The sequence below is a fragment of the Semicossyphus pulcher genome, unplaced genomic scaffold (assembly GCF_022749685.1).
Source record: "Semicossyphus pulcher isolate SPU_LCO1_2020_fin unplaced genomic scaffold, fSemPul1.0.p SCAF_2, whole genome shotgun sequence".
NCBI lineage: Eukaryota > Metazoa > Chordata > Actinopteri > Labriformes > Labridae > Semicossyphus > Semicossyphus pulcher.
The window spans coordinates 26,705,434-26,728,019 of NW_027211693.1; the positions used below are offsets into that span (position 1 = coordinate 26,705,434).

Below are 22,586 nucleotides of genomic sequence, written 5' to 3' on the forward strand. Positions count from 1 at the left end.
TCATTTTAGGCTGGCAGCAATGAGACAGCCAACAGAGGGAAGACCACGTGCAGACACTCGCATACACAGCATTTACTTTATTGTGAGTTTCTGTACATCGTCAGCACATGCAAGCCAGTTGTCAAAGAAATGTCTTGATTATCTATTTAAGATAAAGGTAGCAATACGACTGCTTGAAAACATTGCAAGCCAATATCCCGCTTTCATGCATACGCATTACACAAAGACAAAAAGGAAGGGGGGCAGAGTTGTGAAACATCATCTCAGTTCCTCTATCAGACATGACATGAATACAGTATAGTAGCATACCAGCAGCCAGCGAGCGTGACAGCTGCCATTGACAGTGGAATAGTCTCCATTCTGCAAGGTGATACCAGACCATGAAGCGACAGGTGATAAGTCTTGCACCATGAGTCTATATAATAGGTACATCAACAGACATTGTTGTTTACCAGTGATGCCCCCAAGAAACAAGGACCTGACCTTTGACATATATACCCTAAGCTATTTTTAGAACTAGTTCAAAGTTATGAATGGAAAAGATGTTGGTGAAAGGTACTGTTACTTGTGACATATTTTGCAGTAGCCTGGCAGCAGCTGTTAAAAGTCTAACCAGAAACTCTTCTCAGGCCGAGATCCTGCAACAAACAGCAAAGGAATCAATAGATTTATCTTAATAATACCAAATATGATTTATTGCAACTCATTGCAATCAGTATTTTCATGTAAAACATATTTGTTGTATATATATATATGATATAAGGAACCTCTTACAGCCTGTGTGTCAGATTTTAAAATGCAGCATTGATCTAAGAGTTTAATACCGATTTACTGGTTTACTCAACAGGATGCAGTCTGTAAAACAGTTGGCTGACTTTCTCCAAATGCAAATTATGAAGTAAATGTGATGTAAATTTAAGTTTGAGCATGTGTGTCCCTGTCTGAGACCGGCCACCACCCACCCCCTCCCTGTCATGATAGATGTCACTGAGCAGGCCCCGTGTTTCAGTGTCTGTTTACATCGTCACCCCGGCAATTCAGCCCAAGCCTGCGACAGCTTCAACAGGTCCAGCTGACAAAAATAGAGCCTCAGCTACCAGTCCAACTCTACCCAACCCTCTTACAGGGAACGTGGAAGGGGAGCAGGGGGTATAGGAGGGGGAGGGAGATGTAAGGGGGGGATACTTTGTGTATGGAAAGGGCAAGTTTACCAGGGTTCGTTGAAGCTCAGATGGAAGGTCGAGATATTCGTCTGGAGTGAAGTTGTTTACAGTGCAACAAGGCAGGTACTTTTCTAAAACAGCATGTCATGGATTCATGACAATCAAACCCCTTACTGGTTCTCCACAAGCCATGCTTAAGTATTTTCAAACAGGAGAAAGCTGAACCTTGTCACATTTATGCTTGCGGCCAATATTTGTATTGAATGTAATGTGTGTGATGCAATTAAACAGCACTATATACTTTGTGTTTTATTTTGAAATGATGACCATGTATACGTCTGAAAAGTGTCTTTTTATCACATTGTAACAATATGGGTTTTTTTTGAGTATATAACATTTGTAGACAATAAAAAAGCCTTGCCAAGAGTTTGTTGACACTTTTGGCCCTAGCGATCAATCAGTGATTGATACCTTGTCCATAAAGTTACTGACAAGCTTATGTGTCACTGTCACATGCCCAGACATAAACATCCGAGGAGGGACCCTCCCCTCTGACCAACGGATTATCACTGCTAGGAATATGTCGTGATCTAATGTACTTTATAAATTCATAGGTTATTATGGTTTTAATTTATGTGCAGGTGTGAAAAACTATCCAGGATGTTTCCTTAACAATTATGTGATAAGTGGTTATGCTGTACACATATAATTTGATCAGCATGACAAATACAGAGTGGCAGTCATGCGATTCTGGAGATGGATAAAGGAGGCCGATTTTGCATGCACAAATCTTGTGATTTGCCCAAACAAACACATTAAACGTGTAATCACAATGACACGTGCATTTGTCCCCATTTGTTTTTTTGTCATGTGAGCGCTATTTTTAAGCCAGAGAGTCGACAGTCTTTTTACCTTATGATGTACCTTATAATGAAATCATTTGTCATCATTGGTTTTAGTCGGTCCTTCAAAGTCTGAAGGCATTTTGATAAAGGTAAAGGCATATATAGTTGACAAGTGTTAATGTATTGTAAGGTTAGACAACATGGTTGTACATTCTAGTCCCTGTCACCACAACGTGTGTGGGGGTGTGTGTATGCAAAAGGACTGTGAGGTTTTTCGTAATACATTTAAGTATCATTTTCAGTTCTATAGCTCCACGTACCATGCAGGAAGATGCCAGACAGGAAATCCTTCAAATCAGCATGACGGGGAGAAGTGGTTATTTCACCAGTCACCTGGCACCTGGCACTGTTCTCACATGTCCCTTGTACAAACATACACACACTTGTTCAAACAGTACATTCAGGTCAAACCGCACGTTTGACAAAAAGAGCCAAGTGCACACAAACTGAAGGTTGATTAAGTATTACCTAATTTTTTTGGAAAAAAGTTATCCTTTCACTCTGCACTGATGTGAGTCCAGCGTTGCATCCAGAATTTGTTGGCACGGTAACCCTGTGGTACACAGAAAGTTTGCTTTGCATCTTAGAAGATTTGAAACAAACGAACTGAGCACACATTTAACCCGCTGAGCTTATAAATAAAAGAGTGAAAACCTGCTATTAAAACAATAAATCCCAAAACTCAGTTATTAGCTTAAATACAACACAGAGTGGTTGCAAGTCACATCTGCACAGCTGAGATGACAGACTGACCCCAACATCACTTAGATGCACATGACTGTCTGCTTATCTGTTCTCACCTACATACTGCACCAAAGATCAGCTATAGCTTTAAATACAAGTTGTGTTGTAACTGGAGCTTCAAAACAAATATTTATACCCAAACTGCTTCAACAAACGCTTCCGTTTATCCATAATTACATATTTAAGGAACTACCTGGACAATTAACAGCAAGTGTGGAGCCCCACCACTTCATTACAGAGTGGTTTCAATGTGTCTGGCCTTTGGGTAGCAGCTGCCCTCATTCCTTAAGACCAAGCCTACTCCTATAGTCAACTTCACTAATCTACAGATCAGAATTTGGAACAAGCAGGCATACCTCGCCTTGACCCTGTTCCGAGTTTGAGAGGTTGAATACATCATGCACACGGTTCTGGGAAGCCTCTAGCCTTCAGTAACATGCACTAGTCGTTTACTTTTGTCAAATAAAACTGAAAATGTTCATCATAAGCTAAAACTTTTGCATCATTAGATATGAGCTGTAAAGTGAAATATCAGATGTATGCTAAATGAATTATCCCATCCTAAGCAATACAAAGTATTCTTATGTTTGACCTTTATGCTACTAGCCTCAAGCCACTCCTTCAGTGCCTAATCAATTCAACACACATGGACCAACTGTCTGTCAGTGTGAGGGGGTTCACAAAAACACTCCATACATGAGACGTTACGCAAGTCATTAACTGCTTAACATGTAGGTTTCTGTGGCCACATGTTCCGTTACACAAGGTGCTTTAAGGGTGTTGCATACAAGATCTCTTTGATACATATACTGGGACACATCAGCGCTGCATGCATTGGGTTTCAAGTGGCAACATTTCATGACAGGAAATATGAACATTTTGAAACCACACATTAAATTTGAGGAACTTCTACATTGTATGAAAATAGTTGAAAATGTGTTATAGGTTTTATGTTGCAAGGACTAAATGAGGCCTTTATTCACAAGAAATTTGTAAACAAAGATAACTGTTTTATTACACTTGACAGCATAGACGCAAAGAACAACACCATGCTAAACATGACTCAAAATACAATGTGATATACATCTAATGATAAAATAAACACAGATGCGTTTACTAACAGTTCAAACAGCCTTTATTTGAAATTATTCACATTTCACCTCTTCCTCCATACAAAACAGAGCAGGAGCTACATTTCAGTAGGCCTTGGCCCCCACTATAAGGAGAAACTTGTTTGCCTGTAACAAACAAAGTAAATCATCCTCTTTGGGGGGAAAACAACAAAACAACTGATTCCTGCAGTGGAAAACTCTACATGTCGTAATGTAATCATCTTATATTCCCCAACTTAAAAAATAGGCTTACATGGTACAATTTTCTTATTTACAAAAGATAAAAAAAGTTAAATCAAAATGGATTTTTTCAATCCTGCTGCAGCTCCCGAGTGAGTGAGCAACCAAGCAAGCCATTTAATACCATTTCTGTCCTTTACAGTTTTTGCTAGGGTCAAAAACACCCTACAGTTTTTCAATTCTTTTTGGTTCCTCACAAAAGCTTTTATTTAAAAAAACAAAAAGTGAAAAAAAAAGAAGCTTTATAAGTAATGCATTACAGTCATTAATGACCTTGGAGTTGTTTTAACTAATAACTCTCCATAGGAGGTAATTCTGGTGCTCAGATGTCCATCTCAAACTGGTTGTCATCTGTTGAAGAGAGACAGAACAAACAGTTACAGATTAAGAGGGGAGATATTTAACAATCAGCTGACGGTTATCATGAGTGTTTGCAATGCAAGCACAACCACACCTTCACTCACTGCAGCAAAGCTCACGAGTGCACACACCTTATCAATGCATAAATAACTGGCAAGGAAAAAGAACATGAGGCTGTACTAAAAAGGGGGGCTGCAAACATGTCGTCTTTGTGTTTACCAATCCAGAAAAGTAGGACGGAGTAAAGAAAGGGGGTCAGCCCTAATCCCCAAGGTCTTATGTTTGACAGGAGGAATGGAGAGGGGAAGATTGATGGTTAAATGTATTTTTAATGATTCTAGCTGTTTCAACTTGTTCATGAGAAAAACGCTTTGGTCACACGGCCATTAAAAGCCCCACAAGAGAATCATAGTCAAATCGCGGTCTTTAAACCCCAAAAAAGTATTACATTATATTCTCTCGTGAGTAGCGCTTTCATTAAAACAATACATTTGCTAAATAACTTATTTTTTTACCCAATAGGAAAAACAACTCTACAGCTGACATTTAAAGCCTCAAAGGCAATCTTATACAGATCGGAATATATGGTGATTGTTGAGTTATATTCCACTGGCCTAGTTTTGAATGCTTGTTAAAGCCCCTGAAGGCACAGCCCCTGAAGTTACACATGGTGATAAAGACAGAACACTTCTGTCCCTGTCCTCAACAAAGAACAGCTGCTGCACTGCTGAAATATAGACATGGCAATGCAGGGACACATGCTGCAACTATCTGCTGCATTATCACCTACTGAACACTGATAACGTCACGTAAAGACTCCTGCAAATCATTGGTGAGAGCATCACATTTAGATGGAAATGCATTATTTGCAAGGGAAAATGATTGGGTGTTTTTCATATAAGATGAGGCTACAAAAAAAACCGCCGGAGATATTTTAATTAAAATAAAATAACACAAGAAGCTTCAGGGATGAGAGGCAGAGACGTGGCATGTTATGGTACAGACACCTGAATGTATTTGCACACATGAACATGGGAATGTGTGTTTACCTGTTAAGTAACTCTACTCCATAAAAACTAATCAAGCTCAGAGCAAACAAGAACTACACAGTGGTATGTTTACCTGCAATATCCTTCTCGTCCTCTTCCGCCTCCTCTTTCAGATCCTGTAATTTTCCCATGGGGTGTATAGCAGGTACTGTGACCCCTGGGATCTGGGGCAGACAGCATGGGGGAGTTCGGGCAAGAGGAGAGTTTCTACAATCCAACAGAAACTTCCTGTCATAGATGATGCGGGTACCTGCAATTTAAAAGAAAAAAAGAAAATGTAGTGCTTGACCTGCAGTAGAAACTTAAATCTAGCTCCCTGAAAAGAAATGCTCTAAAAAAGAGGAACACAAGTGACCGATAAGTTTTATATCACATAATCAAATAAAAGCTGTGTTATTACAAAAGCATATTTGATTCTTGGAAAGGTGCACATCTGTGGAGTGAGTTATTATTATCCTCTACTGGAGAGTATTTGAGTTGAAAAAGGGAGGTTCTGTATTTGCACAGACGGGAGGGACGAACTCTGGCAGTGCAGGGAGTTCTTGGAAATCAGAGCACAAAACATTCTCTCTTTGAAGCATGGGGCCTTGGGATGAATGCCACATGTTTTGTTCTTTGACAGGGTAAAAACTTTAACATTGACAGCCGACACAACTGGCTTTAGTATGTATCTAGGGATGGCATTTGAGACCCGATTTAAGCATGAAGCTGCACAGAAAACCAGCAGCTTGCCTCCTCCCAAAATCTACTTGGCATGCCTCATGTCTGTCAACATTTGGACTTGGGCCAACTCCAAGCAAAAACAGTGTCATAAATAGCATGTTGTAATAAGTTTGACATGGACGTGACTGAGTCAAGGAATGCTCTGTGCTGCTATATTGGAGTTTGAACTGTTATGTACAGTATCTGCTCAACCTCTCTACAAGGAAAAACATGTTATGTAATAACTGAGGGGTGAGCCTGTCCTGGACAAAGGAGAGCAAAGCCGAGGGAAAACGTTGGGGTGAGAAGAAGGGGGTTTGGAATGCAAGCTATAGCACAAGCATTGCATAGCAAGGCAGCATTAAGAGTGTGGAGGAGTTTTGTAAAAACAAAAGGGGTCAGTCCAGAAACACATGGCATGACCAAAGAAGAAATGCAAAATGTGTTGCATGCACACTAAGCAAAATACAAGTCAAAACTGTGTTGTAACTTCCTATAACTCCTGTGTTTACCAGTGTAGTCTAATAAAAAAAAAAAACCCACTGCTCTAATCCCCATGCATTAGACATTTCCTCTCCCCCCTCCTTTTAACTTGTACAGAATGTTCCCTACTGTTCCTGAAATGCAAAGCAGAGAGCAGCGGGGATAGGACAGCCTACAAGTCCTCCACCACTGCAGAAGCCAATCACCTTGCCATACTGGACACATACACCTTCTTCAAATCACGAGTCACAGGTTACACATGTTGTCTAGTTGTTTGCAGACATCAGTGTTTTTGATGTAGCAACAAGTGACACTGTGCTCTGACCTCAGTGCCTTTTGTTTTTATATTTCAATTTGTTTTATAATACAAATACTCAAACTTGCTGCATGAAATCAAAAGAAACTACTATTGTTGTACTACCAGTAAAATATGTAGATGTGTTTGTTAAAATGTATTATCGATCTGCTTTTTAAATTTCAAAATAAGTAGTATTGAAACATGGTTGCAATCATTGCATATGATGTACAAGCACTTCAGATTTTCACGTGAAGTACTTTGGTTCACATAGTTCCCTATTCCATATCAACAAACGACAGAAAACTTGTTGACAATAAGAGCAGGGTGGGGGTGGGGGACAGCCAACTGTCACTGGAGAATGTGAGCAACAAGGCTTTTATCCAAATTTAGCCTATTTTTAGCTCAAAAGTGTTTACAACTTAATATAATTACTTTATTGTGCTAAAGCTGCATTTGGCTAAACACCATTTTAATTAGATACTTAGTTTAGTTGTTTTATGTATGTTTGTATTGTTTGCAACATATCGCGAGAGCTTGTCGTTGAGCGTGAGTGTTTGCACGTATGCAAAGAGTTACAGTTACTACAGTTGGCTAACTTTTCTCATCAAGTTTGATGCTGCGAACACTTTTCAAAGGACAAAAGTTGACTAAATATGAAACAAAATTATATAAAAAGAGTGTTTCAAGAGTTCTTACCTCCAGGCGTGGTGGAGAAGAGGGTCCCCCCAGGTGTCTGGCTGTAACAGTCGGGTAGCTGGGACCAGTCCTTCAGTGTGAGCACCTTGGTGGGGATGGGGCAGCTTTTAACTTCTTTTGTGCCAGTCGACATGCTAGCTTCTGCGTCGATACTGCAGAGTTGGTAAACTGCTTTTAAAGGTCCTCAAAGACGCAAGATAACGCTCGCTCACGGTCTTGAACAAAGACAAAGGACTTCAAAGTTGTACGTGTCTGACAACTAACTAATGCTAAAGTAAGAGTTATGCTGCACTAACTTGTAAACTGATGAAGTCGATCTCAGAGTTGGGGCCAGTTGGTGTCCGTCTCTACAAGCAGCTACCAAACGCTACCATGTGCTGTATTTGTAGCACCCACAGCTGCAGCTACCACTCGTGATGTTTTTGTGCAAGAGCCATGAGACACGTGGGGCAAGGGCTGTCTGGTGCGAGTGTTTTGCTGCAAAGCGCAGTCCGTGGGGGCGGTGTTTACAATGGAGCGAAGAGGAAAGGTATCTGTTCATTATCATGTGTTTATGATGAGAAGTACAAAAGCAAGACCTGGTCTTATACGTAACTATGAGATCTAACACTACAGGAGACTAGGAAGTAAAGAAAGGGCTTTGCACGATAAATAAACAGTGCAGAACTAAAACTGACAGTTTCGTGCAGTACAACAGGATATAGGTTTGAAAGCATGAATTTCCACACTGCAAGGAATCAAAAAATGTTTGATTGCTAGTAAAATAAATATGTGATTAAAAATGTAATGATGCAAATAAAAACATGTTGTTTGCAATTCAAAACGTTAGTCTATTGAATTCATATTTCTGCTCTTGAAACAAAAATGTTGTTTGCAAATTCAAAAATGTGCAATTTGCTTTGGGATCTCAAAGTTTGGATTTCAGTTAAACTGAATCTTTGGGGCTTGGCTGAAAGATGTAAGACTCTACTGGCCAGACTCCATTGGACCGACACCGTGGTATCCACTGTAAGAATGCAAGGGTGGGAGATTTGAATGCCATGGAAAAGAGTCAAAACGTGTGCTCAAACTGGTGCATGTTGACTGCATTTGTTCAACAATGTGGTGTTGCAAAGGGTAACTGCTAGCAAAGCTCAGTTATCTGACTTTTATCACTTGCTCATCATAGGAACATTATGTGCCCAGCCTACCTGTCAGCCTGCATGAGGTTGTGCAAGTAGCTTCCAGTTAACAAGATTGTTTGGTTTTAACAATCTATCATCAAACAATCTAATTTATCAGCCTGTAGGTGGCTTTCTTAACCAAACTTACTTCCTCATCTTAGGTATTAAACCAGCTCATCTGTGTCATTCACATCCGACCAATTTTATGCTCATTTGAAATTCTACTAATCAATCAGCAGCAGCAGCAGACAAAAACACAGATCTGTGAGGATAGATGAGGAGACAAATGCCTTCCACACTTTAAAATATGAAACAAACATACATGCAACTTTTCCATCGTGTTTTCTACACTGATTTTCCCTTTTTGTGTTTTGATTTGAGCTTACTCAACTATGTCACCTTGTTGCACCATCTTATTCTGCAGTGGTAAAATAAAGCAACACCTGACTGGAGAATGGGCGCCACCTATTGCTTGTCTTGGTTATAGGTATAGGAATGTTGCTGATGGTTTAATTGGCTTAAGTTCATTGCTAAAGTGAGGTATTTTGTCCTTTTTCCCACTCAATGATGACACTTTCCCTTGTCTTTATGGCAGAATGGATCTTACCACCAACCTGGCAGATCACAGGCCCAGTTAGGCTGTATACATTTGGGGCACAGAGTGACAAGATGTTTTACCCAATCAGCAGCAAGGTGTATAAACTCATCAAACCATCCCTCTATTTTCTTTCTGATATGGACAATTAAGTCTAGATGCAAAACCCTGCTTATTAAAAAGGTTGTCTAAAACGAGTGTTATGTCTTTACCATAGAATGTGCTGGTACAGAGCCCTTTTAGTTGAATGGATCGTCATGCATCTGTGCAGCAGGCAAAGTACTATGCAAACATCTGGTGGTGATGCTGTTGCGCAGAGCAGGCTGTGATCCTAACTTTGACCTTCACATGCCCTCTGCAGACTGTGAAGGTCATACTTAGTGGTAAAGTCACGGCCGCTTGTTTGTATCATTCTCAAGGGATCTGAGCCTAATCAGGATTTGGTGGTGAAGAAACCAAAAGACTCAAAACTTTAAATACTATTGTGGATCAAATCTTTTGTCAAAGTTGGTTAAAAGTTCAGTGTAAAAATGTAATTTCTTAAGGTATTTGCAGTGAGCAGTAATAGTTTTTGCAGGAAGTTTATGTTGAAGGCATGCTTGCATTGTGCAACCAACTTAAAAAATGCCCCCAGATTTGAAGAGACCTTAATGTAACAAAACTTTTTTCTATATGTGAATGAGTGAAGACCTAGGTCAACATGGGCATTAAGGAAATTGCTGTCCAAGGCTTCTTTGGTTTGCAAAACATGTTAATCTCCACATTGTTCATGTTACTCACAGGACAATGCTGCCCTCCACAGGCGTTTGAATGTGTGGAACAGTGTGAACTTTTTTTCATGCTTTTCTCAATAGTTTCAGATCTCTGACCCACTTCAACCACATGTATAGGGCCTTGTTGTTATCTCATGCAATAAATGATGAGCTTTTTGTCTATGGTAATGTGATGCATAATTGTATCTTTTTCTATGTTATTGTTATTTTGTTGATAATGATATTATGGATAAAAAAAAGTACACAAACTAAGAAACAGAGAATGAATGTAAGATCCAAAGCTGTGCAGGCCTTGCCGGTAGATATTTTTCTCCTTGGTTCAGAAATATAAGTCTAGTGGAAATGCAAAGCATTGGAAGTTAAGACCGTGTGTTTAGTTCATTACTTATAAAGCCTCTATTTTCTCTGTAAAATATAAAACAATGTACAGGAAGAAAGAAATTGCATAAAATATTGCTCCAATATTGTGTTTCATCTAGACCATTAATCTTAAAGACTAAAATCAAAGCTCTTTGTAGTTGCAAAATCCACTTCCAGTTCCTGTTCAGTTTCCTGTAAGAAAATTAATTCCCCAACCACTAGAGGGCGACATCGACAGCAATACTTCTATTCCACTGTTTTTTGTCTGATATCATAATTATATCATAGTGAGATGTTTCTCATTTATTTTTGAACATATTATATACTGATATTTAATGTTACTGTTATAGAGGTGTTAATGTAAATGTACAATTTCAGTATTACAATCTGAAGACAACATGTGCTGATGACCTGTATTTACCTTACAAATGCATTCTATCTCTGTTTTGCAAGAGCTGAAATTGCTTGTTAATTTGCTTACATTTTGTGACATCAGAGTTTTGAAATCAGTAATTGCCTGGTATGCAATGAACTTTTAAAACGAAAAATATTTAGATTCAAGATTTTTTTAAGAGGAGCTGGATAGCTTTATTGGAACATTATGAGGCTATTATTCATTGAGATATGTTTTACTCAAACACTGGATTAATGTACTATCTAAATGCATACATGTAAAATAATGATATGTAAGTTTACCATGAAGATGCCCTGGGCACTATATAACTGAGCATAAAGGCCTACAGGAGATAGTCTCTAGTATTATTTTTAGACTATAAGAGGGTAGTGATTCAACAACAGATCTAGTCAGTAGTATGTTTTTTCTGCTTTTACTGATAAATATATGTTTACACAAAATACACCCATTTCACTCGGATATACAAACCAACAATATAAACATGAAAGACATTTACTTAGACGCCTCAATGTCAATAACATCTAAGAACAGAGGCGGCATTTACTTCCTGTAATATATTTGTCATCAGACGTAAGGGGGAAAAAACGACGCTAAATCCGCTTCGGTCGCTCATTGGTCCAGAAATATGGAATCAGATGACGTAGTAGTTCCGGGTGTCTCGGCCCTGTGAAAAGGTAACTTTCGGTCATTTCTGGGTAGTGAGACGATGGTGGTAGAGACACCATTGACCGGGTTTTCCGCTGTTCAAGGTAAGAGAGTATCCAGCCAGCCAGTTAAGAAGGGTATCACTCTCCTAGCTGGCCGTTGTGATCCTATTACTACCTTTATCCGTTTGTAGGTTTATGTTTGGGTTAATTTGTGTGGGCAATGTTGAATTGGTTTAGCAACGTCCTCAGTAGAACGTTAATTGAATTGCCAACGGTTGCTCAATGATACAAGCTGTACCAGCAGCGCGTGGCGGCTTTTGTCATCACATCGTCTTCCATCCCGCTCTTCTCCTATTGTCAAATAACCGCGGTACGTTTGTCTGAGGACATTAAATTCCCCTTACAGAGAGTTGTGCTATATTCCTTTATTTTTGGTTTTATTGAAACACAGCGTTTTAGTGGCTTGAATACGTCAAGTCTAGTGAGTATAGGAAAGAAATCATACCTTTTTTATAATTTAATTTATATGGTTTACATTAGCAATATTAGTCCAATATGGCTACGTCACGTTGCCATGGAAACATCTTATTTATATGTGACGAGTGTATGACAGAACATTTGCACAATTTAGCCCAATGTAACAGCCGTCATTAAGTGTGACACATCATCTCAGTGTTAATGTTGTCTCACCATGCTGTCTTTATGGGCTTATTTTTCACAGCGGACATTTTGCCTTCTAACAGGAGGAAGAGCACAGTTAATTCTTCTGTTAATAATAACTTTAACAATGATTTTGTATTATTCAGGTGTCTGATAAAGCCATGACAGGCATTCACAGCATGCGCACAACCAGGAACATGAAATTGAAGTAGCTAAATGGAATACAGCCATCATTAATTTCACTATAAACATCTGCACTTTTCCTGCTGTGATATGCTAACAAGTCTTCTGTGAAAAGGGCTTATTAAGAGATGATGTGGCAGAATATTTGCTTCGCTCCAGGCATAATGTTCCGCACATGAAGTCATTTACAGTTAGCTCAAGTCTCACAGACCCTTAAAAGCAGAAAAACTTGTCGCCAAAGTCACCGAGCAACGTTTTCACAGCAACTTTATTAGCTGGGAGTGAATGTAAGCTACTTTATGCTGTTATTACACAAGAATGTTAACTAGTGTTCTAAAAGCCTGAGGCAGAAGGTCCGACCTACAAACGTAACTTCACCATCCTTTTTTTTTAACCTTCTGGAGTACAGTCAGATGTTTTTCTTTGAGATATACAGACTCTAATGTGACGCAGATCAGAACTGTGATTCACTGAAATGTGAATCACACTTTGTGCAAGGAAAGGGATGGTTTGCTACATTCAGTACATTACATACTGTATCATAAATTAGATGGGGTAGCTGAGTAAATACAAAGTTAGTTCCAAATAGAAGAAGTGGCTTATTTTATGTAATGATGTGGAAGTCATATCTTTCTACATCTGTTTTGTGATATACAAGTAGGTCCCACATGACAGCTGTAACAACAATTACTTCTTCTTTTTCCTGTCTTCAGTGGTCTTCTGTTACTGTACCCTCTAAGGTTATTAGCGAGCTAAGCTTGTCCTGGAGTGACCTCTTCACTGACCACTGAGTGGGGTGAGCTTCAAGAGTATTGTCATTGGTTGTCTGTAGCTCGATCCTCTTCAGCATAACTCGCAGGGCTGTGGTCATTGGACAGTAGTCTGGTCAGAGGGGTCATGTCTCAACACTGCTTCATCCCTCCATGACCTCTCAGATAACCTTGCCTTTGTTGTGAAAAGGGAGGCAAGAGTTTTGACACTAAAAAGGGAGGGAGGGAGGAATCATATACTGTTGAAACACACCCTCCTAGAAGGATGTATTAGGAGGAGTATTGAGGCTGAGCGTGATACAGAGGCTGTTTGGTACAGGGCAAGAAGGAGGTGAGTACCGATGAGCACTGAGTGTACTTCTTATCAGTATAGCAGTGTAGATAACTTTTAGATGCAGGTGATATAACCTTTAGTAGGTAGATCGCTTCTATGGTTCACAAATTATAGTTTAGTCAGGTGTTTTTGTTTTTATAAGTGTGCCACCAGACAACCAACTTCCTCTAACAGACAGCTGTTAGCATGTGACTGAAATGTGGGGTAAAATTCAATTCTGCTTTGGTGAGTTTTTTGATGATGAAGGAACTTTTTCTGATTGTGTTTTCTTTTTTTCCCCAACTTAAGGTTTAGCATCTGGGGCAAAGAGGACCTAACTGTTTCCGTTCTCCTAACACACCTTTAAGATCTCAGTATCAGAACTTGTCTTACCACCACTGCTGCTCAGTTCCCTTCCCTTCCACAAGTACTCTTCCTCAGAACACTATGGGTCTCCAGTCAGACTCAGTTCTCCAGTCTATCCTCCTCTTTCCAATCCACCTTCTGGTATGGCTGTACTCCGTCCTCTCCTTCCTGCCCTGGTACTTCATCACCGGTGCCGGGGAAAGACAAGCTCAGTCCAGGCGGATAAAGGCCCGTTCAACCACAGGCTGTGCAGAGGGGCCGTATCGCTCTGTAGACCACTTTGATTCCTTGGCCACGGAGGACTTCCCAGGCAAGAACACGCTGGATAAGCTGTTCGACCATGCTGTGCAGCGCTTTGGACAAGAGAATTGTCTCGGCACCCGAGATGTACTAAGTGAAGAGAATGAGGTTCAGCCAAATGGAAAAGTATTTAAAAAGGTAAGGATTCATATTACTACTTTTATTATTTCTTCGTATTGGATGCTTCAAGATGTCTGATGATTCTCTATTTCCTTCCAGCTCATACTGGGGGAGTATAGATGGCTCTCTTATGATGAAACTGACTCTTTAGTCAGCCAGTTTGGCAGTGGGTTGGCAGCTCTGGAGCAACAGCCGAAAAGCAGTATTGCAATCTTTTGTGAAACCAGAGCAGAGTGGATGATCACTGCCCAGGCATGCTTCAGACGCAATTTCCCATGTAAGTATATTACAGTATAGTAGAAGATGTTATTTTATAAAGTGTGAATAATGTATTAACTGCTTTGTTTTTAATGGACATTACAGTGGTGACATTCTACGCCACACTGGGAGATGAGGCGATTGCATTTGGACTTAATGAGACAGGAGTCACACATCTTGTTACCAGCGCCTACCTACTGGAGAATAAACTGAAAGTGAGTCTTACTTTTACATAACAGAACCTTTACAGAACTGCTCCATCTCAGTTTAAGAGAAGAAAAGATCAAGCTATGTCTTTCGCTATACCAATCTCTAATAATGGGACAAAATATTTAATTTAATTAACATCAAAGTAAAATGAAGCCACATGGTTGAATGAATGCACACAGTATGTTGGAATGCACTTACAGTGATCATCTGGAAGATTTTGTCGCGCCCAGTTAGTGACGCGTTTTCCATCACCCAGCAGTGGTTGGTCTTTTCCGCTCTCTGCAAGTGTAAACAGTAATCTACTATGGCTGAACAAACAGAAAAGATTGATGACTGCAGGTACTACTTCAACAATAAGTGAAAATCCAAAGAAAAAGAAACAAATTTGACACTCAGATGAAGCAAACAGTCTAAAAAGGAAAGCGACCGTCAGCGAGGAAAATCAAGAGTTACAACCAGAGCCAGCCGTGGACGTCACACATGCAGCACTGTCTGGCTATCTGTGAAGTGTGCTCCCGCGATTACCGTTTATAACCATCGGTGCTACCAAAGAGAACACAACTGAGATCTGCGAGATTATAACTATAATATTATTCCCTACTGGCCTTATGGTACCTCCCTGAAGATTCTTTATAGATTAGTTCAGTGGCTCAGAGGTAGAGCGGGTTGTCTTACAATTGGAAGGTTGACGGTTTGACCCTCAGCTCCTGCAGTCCACTTGTCGAGTCTAGCAACCGTCAGCGAGGAAAATCAACATATTATGCTTATAGAGACATTTTTAAATTAGGCTTAGCAAAATGTGTCATGACAGAGCAGTGTGACAAAGGTTAGGAAAATACAGTTGAAATAAATAGAGCATTGTCAATGGGCTATAATGCAAAGAATTTAACTAGTAGGTCAAATCGCTGCATTATAGAAACTATGTCAGTGAAAATAGAACTGGAAATCAAATGTCAAAGGGAATCATGTGCGTGGGTATCCTGTTGTGACAGCAGCTTTGTCCTCTCTTATTGTTCAGAATGTGCTTCCACTGATCCCCAAACTGAAGCATGTGATCTACGTGGACGAGAAGAAAGTGAGCACAGAAGGCTACCCAGCAGGACTGTCCATCCACAGCATGCAGGCCGTACAAGAGCTGGGCTCGCTGCCTGAGAACAGTGTGTATTTCTCTTATTACCTTGGTTGTGATTCTTCGTCCAATACGGGAGCGTAAAAACCTCACAAACAGAGTACTGGACAATAACTGTTTGTTTGTCTTTCAGTGGCCAGAGCGATTGTGAAGCCCCAGTCCTCTGATCTGGCTGTGGTGATGTACACCAGCGGCTCTACAGGAAGACCCAAAGGAGTCATGATTGTCCACAGCAACCTTATTGCAGGAATGACAGGCCAGTGTGAACGCATTCCTGGACTCGGGTAAGTTCCAGTGTTTTTCACTATATTTGATTTAGTATAGTATAATGTTCACAACAGGGTTTCTTTCACCAATCACCTGCCAGGATTAACCTTCTCCTACTGAAAAGCTCATATCTCCAGCATTCTCTTCCAACTAAAACATTTGGTTTCGAAGCTGCCAAATAGATAACTGTAGAAGTTTCCATATAAATGTTCTGGGTCAGGCTCCCATAAGCAAAATAACCAAAACTGGACAGCTTCCTAGAGGTGTAAGGAGGCTGAAAGTGAATATATGAAACAGTGCTATCTATATTACAATCTGTGAACCAAGGATCCACTGTCAAAGATGGTCAGGGTCAACATTGGAAAACGGAACAGAAAACATGTAGTGACTGCCGGCCTTGACCTCTGCTTTCTCTCTGCAGGCCTGAGGATACGTACATAGCCTATCTCCCCCTGGCTCATGTTCTTGAAATGACAGCTGAGATCTCCTGTGTCACATATGGTTGTCGGATTGGCTACTCTTCCCCCCAGACGCTGTCAGACCAGGTAATACCCAGCACCCTAATACTTGTTCCTAACATAACTGGGTGTGGTTACTGATAATATATTATTGTATTAAGCTTCATCAGTGTTGCTGTCTTTTATAATCAGTGCCTTTTAACTATATTTTTTTTGTTCCCTTTAGTCAACAAAGATAAAGAAAGGAAGTAAAGGAGACTGCTCTGTGCTCAAACCCACCCTGATGGCAGCTGTGCCCGTAAGAATCCTGCTTTATATTCTTCCCTATGTCCATCACTCACTTCTGTTCTCCTCTCTCTGTTTGCTCAGTTGTACACACATTCATTTTTCTAACCTAGTCATTATCAAATGTTTAAATAAATTCTTTGTGTTTTCTCCTTTTGAAAGGAAATTATGGATCGCATCAACAAGAATGTGATGAGCAAGGTGCAGGAAATGAATTTCATCCAGAAGAAGCTATTTACGCTGGGCTACAAATATAAACTCGATCAGATAAAGAGAGGTTATGACGCACCCTTGTGCAATGCGTAAGAAACCACTTGTTTTCCCTTCAGTTTTTCTCAGAAATGTATTTGAGTTTTTCAACAGGAAATCTAACAAACAGAACTTTGTCTTTGCAGCCTGTTGTTCAGGAAAGTGAAGAAGCTTCTGGGAGGACGAGTGAGGATGATGCTGTCTGGAGGAGCCCCCCTGTCCGCAGCCACTCAGCGATTCATGAATGTATGTTTCTGTTGTCCGGTGGGACAGGGCTATGGCCTCACTGAAACCTGTGGAGCTGGAACCATCACAGAGGGTAAGAGCAGATTTAAAGCATAGAGTAAGACGAGTGTGGAGCTGGTAATGAATAACCATGTATTAAAGGATATTATCTTACTTTACAGTTGCAGACGTCAGCACTGGACGTGTTGGAGCCCCTCTTCTCTGCTGTGAGATCAAACTCAGGGACTGGGCTGAAGGTATGGCTGAGAAACAGGCCTAAATATACTGAACTCAGGGTGCAGTATGAGAAGTATTTTTTAATCACAATTATTTCTAATTTTACTACTTTTTATCTTTCCCTCAGGTGGCTACACCAGCAAAGACAAGCCAAACCCAAGAGGGGAGATCCTGATCGGTGGTCCCAATGTAACCATGGGTTACTACAGGAACGAGAGCAACGTGCAGGACTTTTTTGTCGATGAAAGAGGTCAGAGATGGTTCTGCACTGGAGACGTCGGCGAGATATACCCAGATGGCTGTCTACAAATAGTGGGTGTGTATATTTGTTCTCATAGCAACCTCACACAGCTATCATCTGATGGTGTTCGTGAAAGACACACTATTCATACCTAATTTCATAGCACTTATCTGAAGTCAATGTGGTTGAAACTTCTGACAGGAAAAGTGTTTGTTGATAACAGAGCATTTGTTGAGAACACATTTTTTTTATTTCCCCTTCAGATCGTAAGAAAGACTTGGTGAAACTGCAGGCTGGGGAGTATGTGTCGCTCGGGAAAGTCGAGTCTGCTCTGAAAAACTGCTCTCTCATAGACAACATCTGTGCTTACGCAAACAGGTAAGAAGGTCGCCTTAATGTATTAAAGATGCAAAAGCAGCTCTGTATATTCTTAAAGTGAAAAATCCTACTGGTGTGCTGCATGTTTCACCTTTTCAAAAACATCAAACACTTCATCAAGTTAAGAAGCCACCTCATGTCAACTTTAATTACGCCAATGTCAGTAATCTGGGGAGACGCACAGTTGGAGAGAGTTTATTTAGACTGATTTAAAAAAAGAGAAACTGGTTTAAACCTGTCTGAACCAGGGTAAAAAGTCTAATTTAGGTCCTGGAATAAAGTAGATGCAAAGTAAAGCAATTTGTGACATTTGTAAGAGCTTGCAGCAAGAAACCGCATGTCCTTCATACTTATTAAGCAACAAATTCCTGTGTCCTCTACCTAAAGTGCGTAGGGGCTTTTGTAAGAGATATGTTGGAAACTCTTTTAAATCACTGTTACAAATATTTGTTAACTCTATTTAAAATGTTTATGAGCTTGGAAAAATGGATGAATTATACACATACACTTGAACTGTCATAAAGTCCTTGTATGGACTTTAGTACTGTATTAACCAAATGCATTCACCATGCTTTGACATATTACAACAACTCCTCTGAGCTCTTTGACTTTTATCAGGGTTTACACTTTATCGCTCTTAACCTCATCTTTTATCACTTCCTTCTTGACTACAATTTCAACTTTCAGTTTTCTTCATCTTGTCACTACAACTACGACCTTAACTGACTACTGTTAAATATGAGCAGTGAGCATGCATCCTTTTGTGTAACTTTCTCCTATGCTTTTTATGAACCCTGTTTCTGCTGTTCACAGTGAACAGAACTACGTGATCAGCTTTGTGGTTCCCAACCAGAAAAGGTTAACAGAGCTGGCCAGACAGAGAGGCATAGTGGCAACATTGGAGGAGCTCTGCACCCACCCCGAAATGGAAAGGGAAGTTCTGAAGGAGATCAAGGAAGTTGCTGTTAACAGTAAGAGTTTTCAATGCTTTTTCATAATATGACTGCTTTTGTGATAAGACTGGAATAACTATATTTGCTTTTATGCAACCTTCTTAGATCTGTTCTTCTCTCTGACTTAAAATGTCCTTTCAGTTTATGCACCAATAGTTTAGTATAGTAGCGCAAATAACTTCTTGCATGTTATAAATGTGGGTTTGACTCATGCTTTTGTTCCTGTTCCCCTTTTTATCCATGCAGTTAAACTCCAGCGCTTTGAGATTCCAGTAAAGGTGCATCTGAGTCCAGAACCGTGGACCCCAGAGACGGGTCTTGTCACAGATGCGTTCAAGCTGAAGAGGAAAGAGCTGAAGAACCACTATCTCCACCACATAGAGAGGATGTACGGAGGCAAATAACTCCCAACAATTTCACCCAGGAGTCCATGTTACAACATAACCACTGTTCTGATCTGTAAATAATACTCCGGTACCCAGATGAATTTATATGCTGTTTGTGTACCACATGCGTCCAAATGGAAATGTCTTGAACAGGAAAGCTGAAGCTGTCAATATCTGTAGCTTTTCACCCATATGTGCTGCTTCTTGTTCTTGTTTGTAGTTTTGATTGTCAAAGAGATGCACACACGTGGCAACTCTTAGCCCACAAAAAGCGGCCAAGACCATTACAGCACTTAACTGCCATCCACTTGAATCTGTTGGAACCTAGTTTGTAGCTAATTAAAAAGTACCACTGTCCTCAATATGTTGCTGATGCTTCGTTGTTACTTCCATTGAAAATGCTAACAACCGTCATCATCACGGAGGCTTGTAAATGCTCTTTTGTAAAGTTGGAGTACTGATGTTACTGTGCCTTCAGTCTGCAATACTTGTGTAGTCAAGCAGAACTAAGTGGCATCTAGATAAACATTTATAGTTTATGCTTTTGTTACAAAAATGGCTTTACTGCCATGTCACGTTTACAGCTTCAGGTAAAATATACCCACAAAGAGAAACACCGACATGAATCGAAGAGAAAAAGTTACTCACAATCATGTCTGCTTATCCATTTATTATTTTCTGACTGTTGTGTTACCTTTTTGTTTTTGTTATTGTGTCAGTTTATTCAGAAAATAAGACCAAAATGTGCAAACATAAATGACTCAGGAAGATAAGCAAATGTTTTAATATATGAAACTGTCAAAAAGTGGGTTGCTTATATAGAAAGCACTTCAATTAAAATTGTTTTAGGCACCTTATTTATTTAAGAGCAAGCATGCTTAACTACTAATATGCTTACTAGTATAAGCTAGTTAGAACTGGCATACTGTAATAGTTATACCTCAGTTAACAGGTTAATGTACAATTTGGTATAAGGTTATCTGAAGCTACATCTGTTCATTTTAATATAGGAGTGTTTTCTATGTGTTTTTCAAGTGTTGTGTTAACGGATTTGCATCATTAAAAGTTTGAGGACACAGTCACTTACAGTTGGTTGTTTGGTGATCCTATTTGTATTTATAACTCCGTCATTATGATCACATGCCTTGTTCAACATTTTAGGAATAAACATCTTTTCATATTCAGTGTTGTATGACTGTGATTTTATTACAAAACAAATAGAAACAAACTGTGTTGATTATCAATGAGTTTTCAACATATAAGATGAGAAGAGCCTCAGCTGTTCCAGTCTTGAAATCTGAAACAGTCACTTGCAATTTTCCAAACAGGCTGGTCATTGTTTGGTGAAGCCTGAGCCGTCAAAAGAAAGTTCTGGTTGAAGAAGCGCGGTTTGTTCCCTTCAAACTTGACTGTCCCACCAGTCACCACGAGCAGTGTCGTCTGGCCTTGGGTAGCTTGTTCTGAGAATGAAGAAAGGTTCAATTGATGCTTGATTAGCATGCCTTCACTACAAGAACATTATGTTAACAAAGACCTTGCCTAGATTGTTTCACACTTTTATTTGACTTAAATGCCAAACACTCGATTCTCCCCATCACATTTACACAGTTCTCCATGCTTGGAGACATATCTGGAAACCATCAATAGCACTTAAATGCTAATTAACTTGGAGATTCCCTGGCTTACCATGAACTGGCTGACAGTCCAGTGTTTGAACTTGGAACTCGCTTGAGGGCAGTGCCTCAAAAAACTCGCCCAGAGCATCCTGTCCTGACACTGCATTCCCATTCCACACCAAGGTTGCCTTGTCCAGGTACAGCCGGGTCAAGTTCTGAGAAATATGAGTCAGTAAATAATTATAGTTAACAAATGGAGCAAAGATGATGTGCTTAAAAACACGACCAATTCTGAATTTTGCATGCCAATACTGATAAAGAGATGTAAGTATAACTAATTTAATATGATATGATAATCAAATTGATTGAGGAACAATTAAAGTTTTGTTTAAGGATCTCTTGAAGATGTATTTATGTGTTGAATGGGGCATTTTGCAGATGACAAATACAGCCGTCACTGCTCTCTGCTGGGCAAACCATGTAATGGCGACACTAAAAGTGACGTAGACGTATGTCTGGCAATTTTGGACATAATTTTATTATAATTAGCTGATACGTATATGCGTCAATATGTATATATTTGAACATAAAATCTAAAATCTGCCATGCCGATCAAAGCTTATCGGTCCAGCTTTAGGGTTCTCATACAACGATATAAAGTTACAAGAGCTAGTTAGTGATGTTTTCGAATTGAGAGAACAAACCAAACCATAACTCACCCTTCTTTTCTTATCCATGCAGTCGTAGTAAATGTTGACAAATTCTTCTGAATATCTGCATGACTGGTCAACATGGGTACGGAAATCCTGTAAGGAAAAATGCTAATAATTTAAAAGTGAACTGACGAACAATGAGCGACTGTTCATCATTGGAAGCGCACATTGGTAACTAGCTAGCTAACGTTAGCAAACATTTCCTTAGCTACTAGATTTCAGCATAGAAGAACAGAGGAAGTTTCACACTTACCAGCGTGCTCGCCATTTGTACACATAAATGTATCGGAACGTTACTGAACACAACTATCAGCAGGATAGTGGAAAATCTTTTATAATAATTAATTAAACTGGCTTTTCTTCCCCTTGCTCATTTAATAGCTAACAAGAGAGCCATTTTGACGTATGTATTACTTCCTGTGGCTACCAACTATACCTACCAAAATAATTTGTATTTTTGTTGAAATGCAATGAATGCCACAGATAGCCTTGTTACAGACATCTGAATCACAATTTGAACTTTTTAGCGATACAAACAGAGTAACTAACGTATTAATGATAAGA

The 22,586-nt window shown here is 39.7% G+C and overlaps 3 protein-coding genes across 3 annotated transcripts; 1 reads left to right on the forward strand and 2 right to left on the reverse strand.

Moving 5' to 3' along the window:
- Positions 1 to 3,929: 3,929 nt before the first annotated feature.
- Positions 3,930 to 8,171, reverse strand: eif4ebp3l (eukaryotic translation initiation factor 4E binding protein 3, like). The gene is made up of 3 exons (XM_069669882.1): positions 7,753 to 8,171; positions 5,647 to 5,823; positions 3,930 to 4,515 (listed from the first exon to the last, which is right to left on the reverse strand). The coding sequence occupies exons 1-3, from the start codon at positions 7,883 to 7,885 to the stop codon at positions 4,487 to 4,489; spliced, it is 339 nt and encodes a 112-aa protein (XP_069525983.1). The 5' UTR covers positions 7,886 to 8,171; the 3' UTR covers positions 3,930 to 4,486.
- A 3,578-nt stretch (positions 8,172 to 11,749) lies between these two features.
- On the forward strand, positions 11,750 to 20,877 carry acsl4a (acyl-CoA synthetase long chain family member 4a). The gene is made up of 15 exons (XM_069669632.1): positions 11,750 to 11,807; positions 13,941 to 14,435; positions 14,517 to 14,694; positions 14,781 to 14,890; positions 15,904 to 16,042; positions 16,148 to 16,298; positions 16,703 to 16,826; positions 16,966 to 17,037; positions 17,187 to 17,326; positions 17,420 to 17,592; positions 17,681 to 17,755; positions 17,863 to 18,051; positions 18,240 to 18,354; positions 19,168 to 19,325; positions 19,554 to 20,877. The coding sequence occupies exons 2-15, from the start codon at positions 14,079 to 14,081 to the stop codon at positions 19,709 to 19,711; spliced, it is 2,139 nt and encodes a 712-aa protein (XP_069525733.1). The 5' UTR covers positions 11,750 to 11,807; positions 13,941 to 14,078; the 3' UTR covers positions 19,712 to 20,877.
- Positions 20,874 to 22,415, reverse strand: nxt2 (nuclear transport factor 2-like export factor 2). Its single transcript, XM_069669633.1, has 4 exons — positions 22,276 to 22,415; positions 22,029 to 22,115; positions 21,380 to 21,524; positions 20,874 to 21,153 (listed from the first exon to the last, which is right to left on the reverse strand). Exons 1-4 carry the CDS (start codon positions 22,288 to 22,290, stop codon positions 20,969 to 20,971), a joined length of 432 nt encoding a protein of 143 aa, XP_069525734.1. The 5' UTR covers positions 22,291 to 22,415; the 3' UTR covers positions 20,874 to 20,968.
- Between the last annotated feature and the right edge of the window lie 171 nt (positions 22,416 to 22,586).

Excerpts from the sequence above, each read along its gene's own strand:
- eif4ebp3l (XM_069669882.1), bottom strand. The coding sequence starts at position 7,885 with ATGTCGACTGGCACAAAAGAAGTTAAAAGCTGCCCCATCCCCACCAAG. Across the intron at positions 5,824-7,752 it reads CTTCTCCACCACGCCTGGAG|GTACCCGCATCATCTATGAC; the intron begins GTAAGAACTCTT and ends TTTAAATTGCAG. Across the intron at positions 4,516-5,646 it reads GGACGAGAAGGATATTGCAG|ATGACAACCAGTTTGAGATG; the intron begins GTAAACATACCA and ends TCTCTTCAACAG.
- acsl4a (XM_069669632.1), top strand. The coding sequence starts at position 14,079 with ATGGGTCTCCAGTCAGACTCAGTTCTCCAGTCTATCCTCCTCTTTCCA. Across the intron at positions 17,593-17,680 it reads AGCTGGAACCATCACAGAGG|TTGCAGACGTCAGCACTGGA; the intron begins GTAAGAGCAGAT and ends CTTACTTTACAG. Across the intron at positions 17,756-17,862 it reads ACTCAGGGACTGGGCTGAAG|GTGGCTACACCAGCAAAGAC; the intron begins GTATGGCTGAGA and ends TCTTTCCCTCAG.
- nxt2 (XM_069669633.1), bottom strand. Across the intron at positions 21,525-22,028 it reads GCATGGATAAGAAAAGAAGG|AACTTGACCCGGCTGTACCT; the intron begins GTGAGTTATGGT and ends CATATTTCTCAG. Across the intron at positions 21,154-21,379 it reads GGACTGTCAGCCAGTTCATG|AACAAGCTACCCAAGGCCAG; the intron begins GTAAGCCAGGGA and ends CTTCATTCTCAG.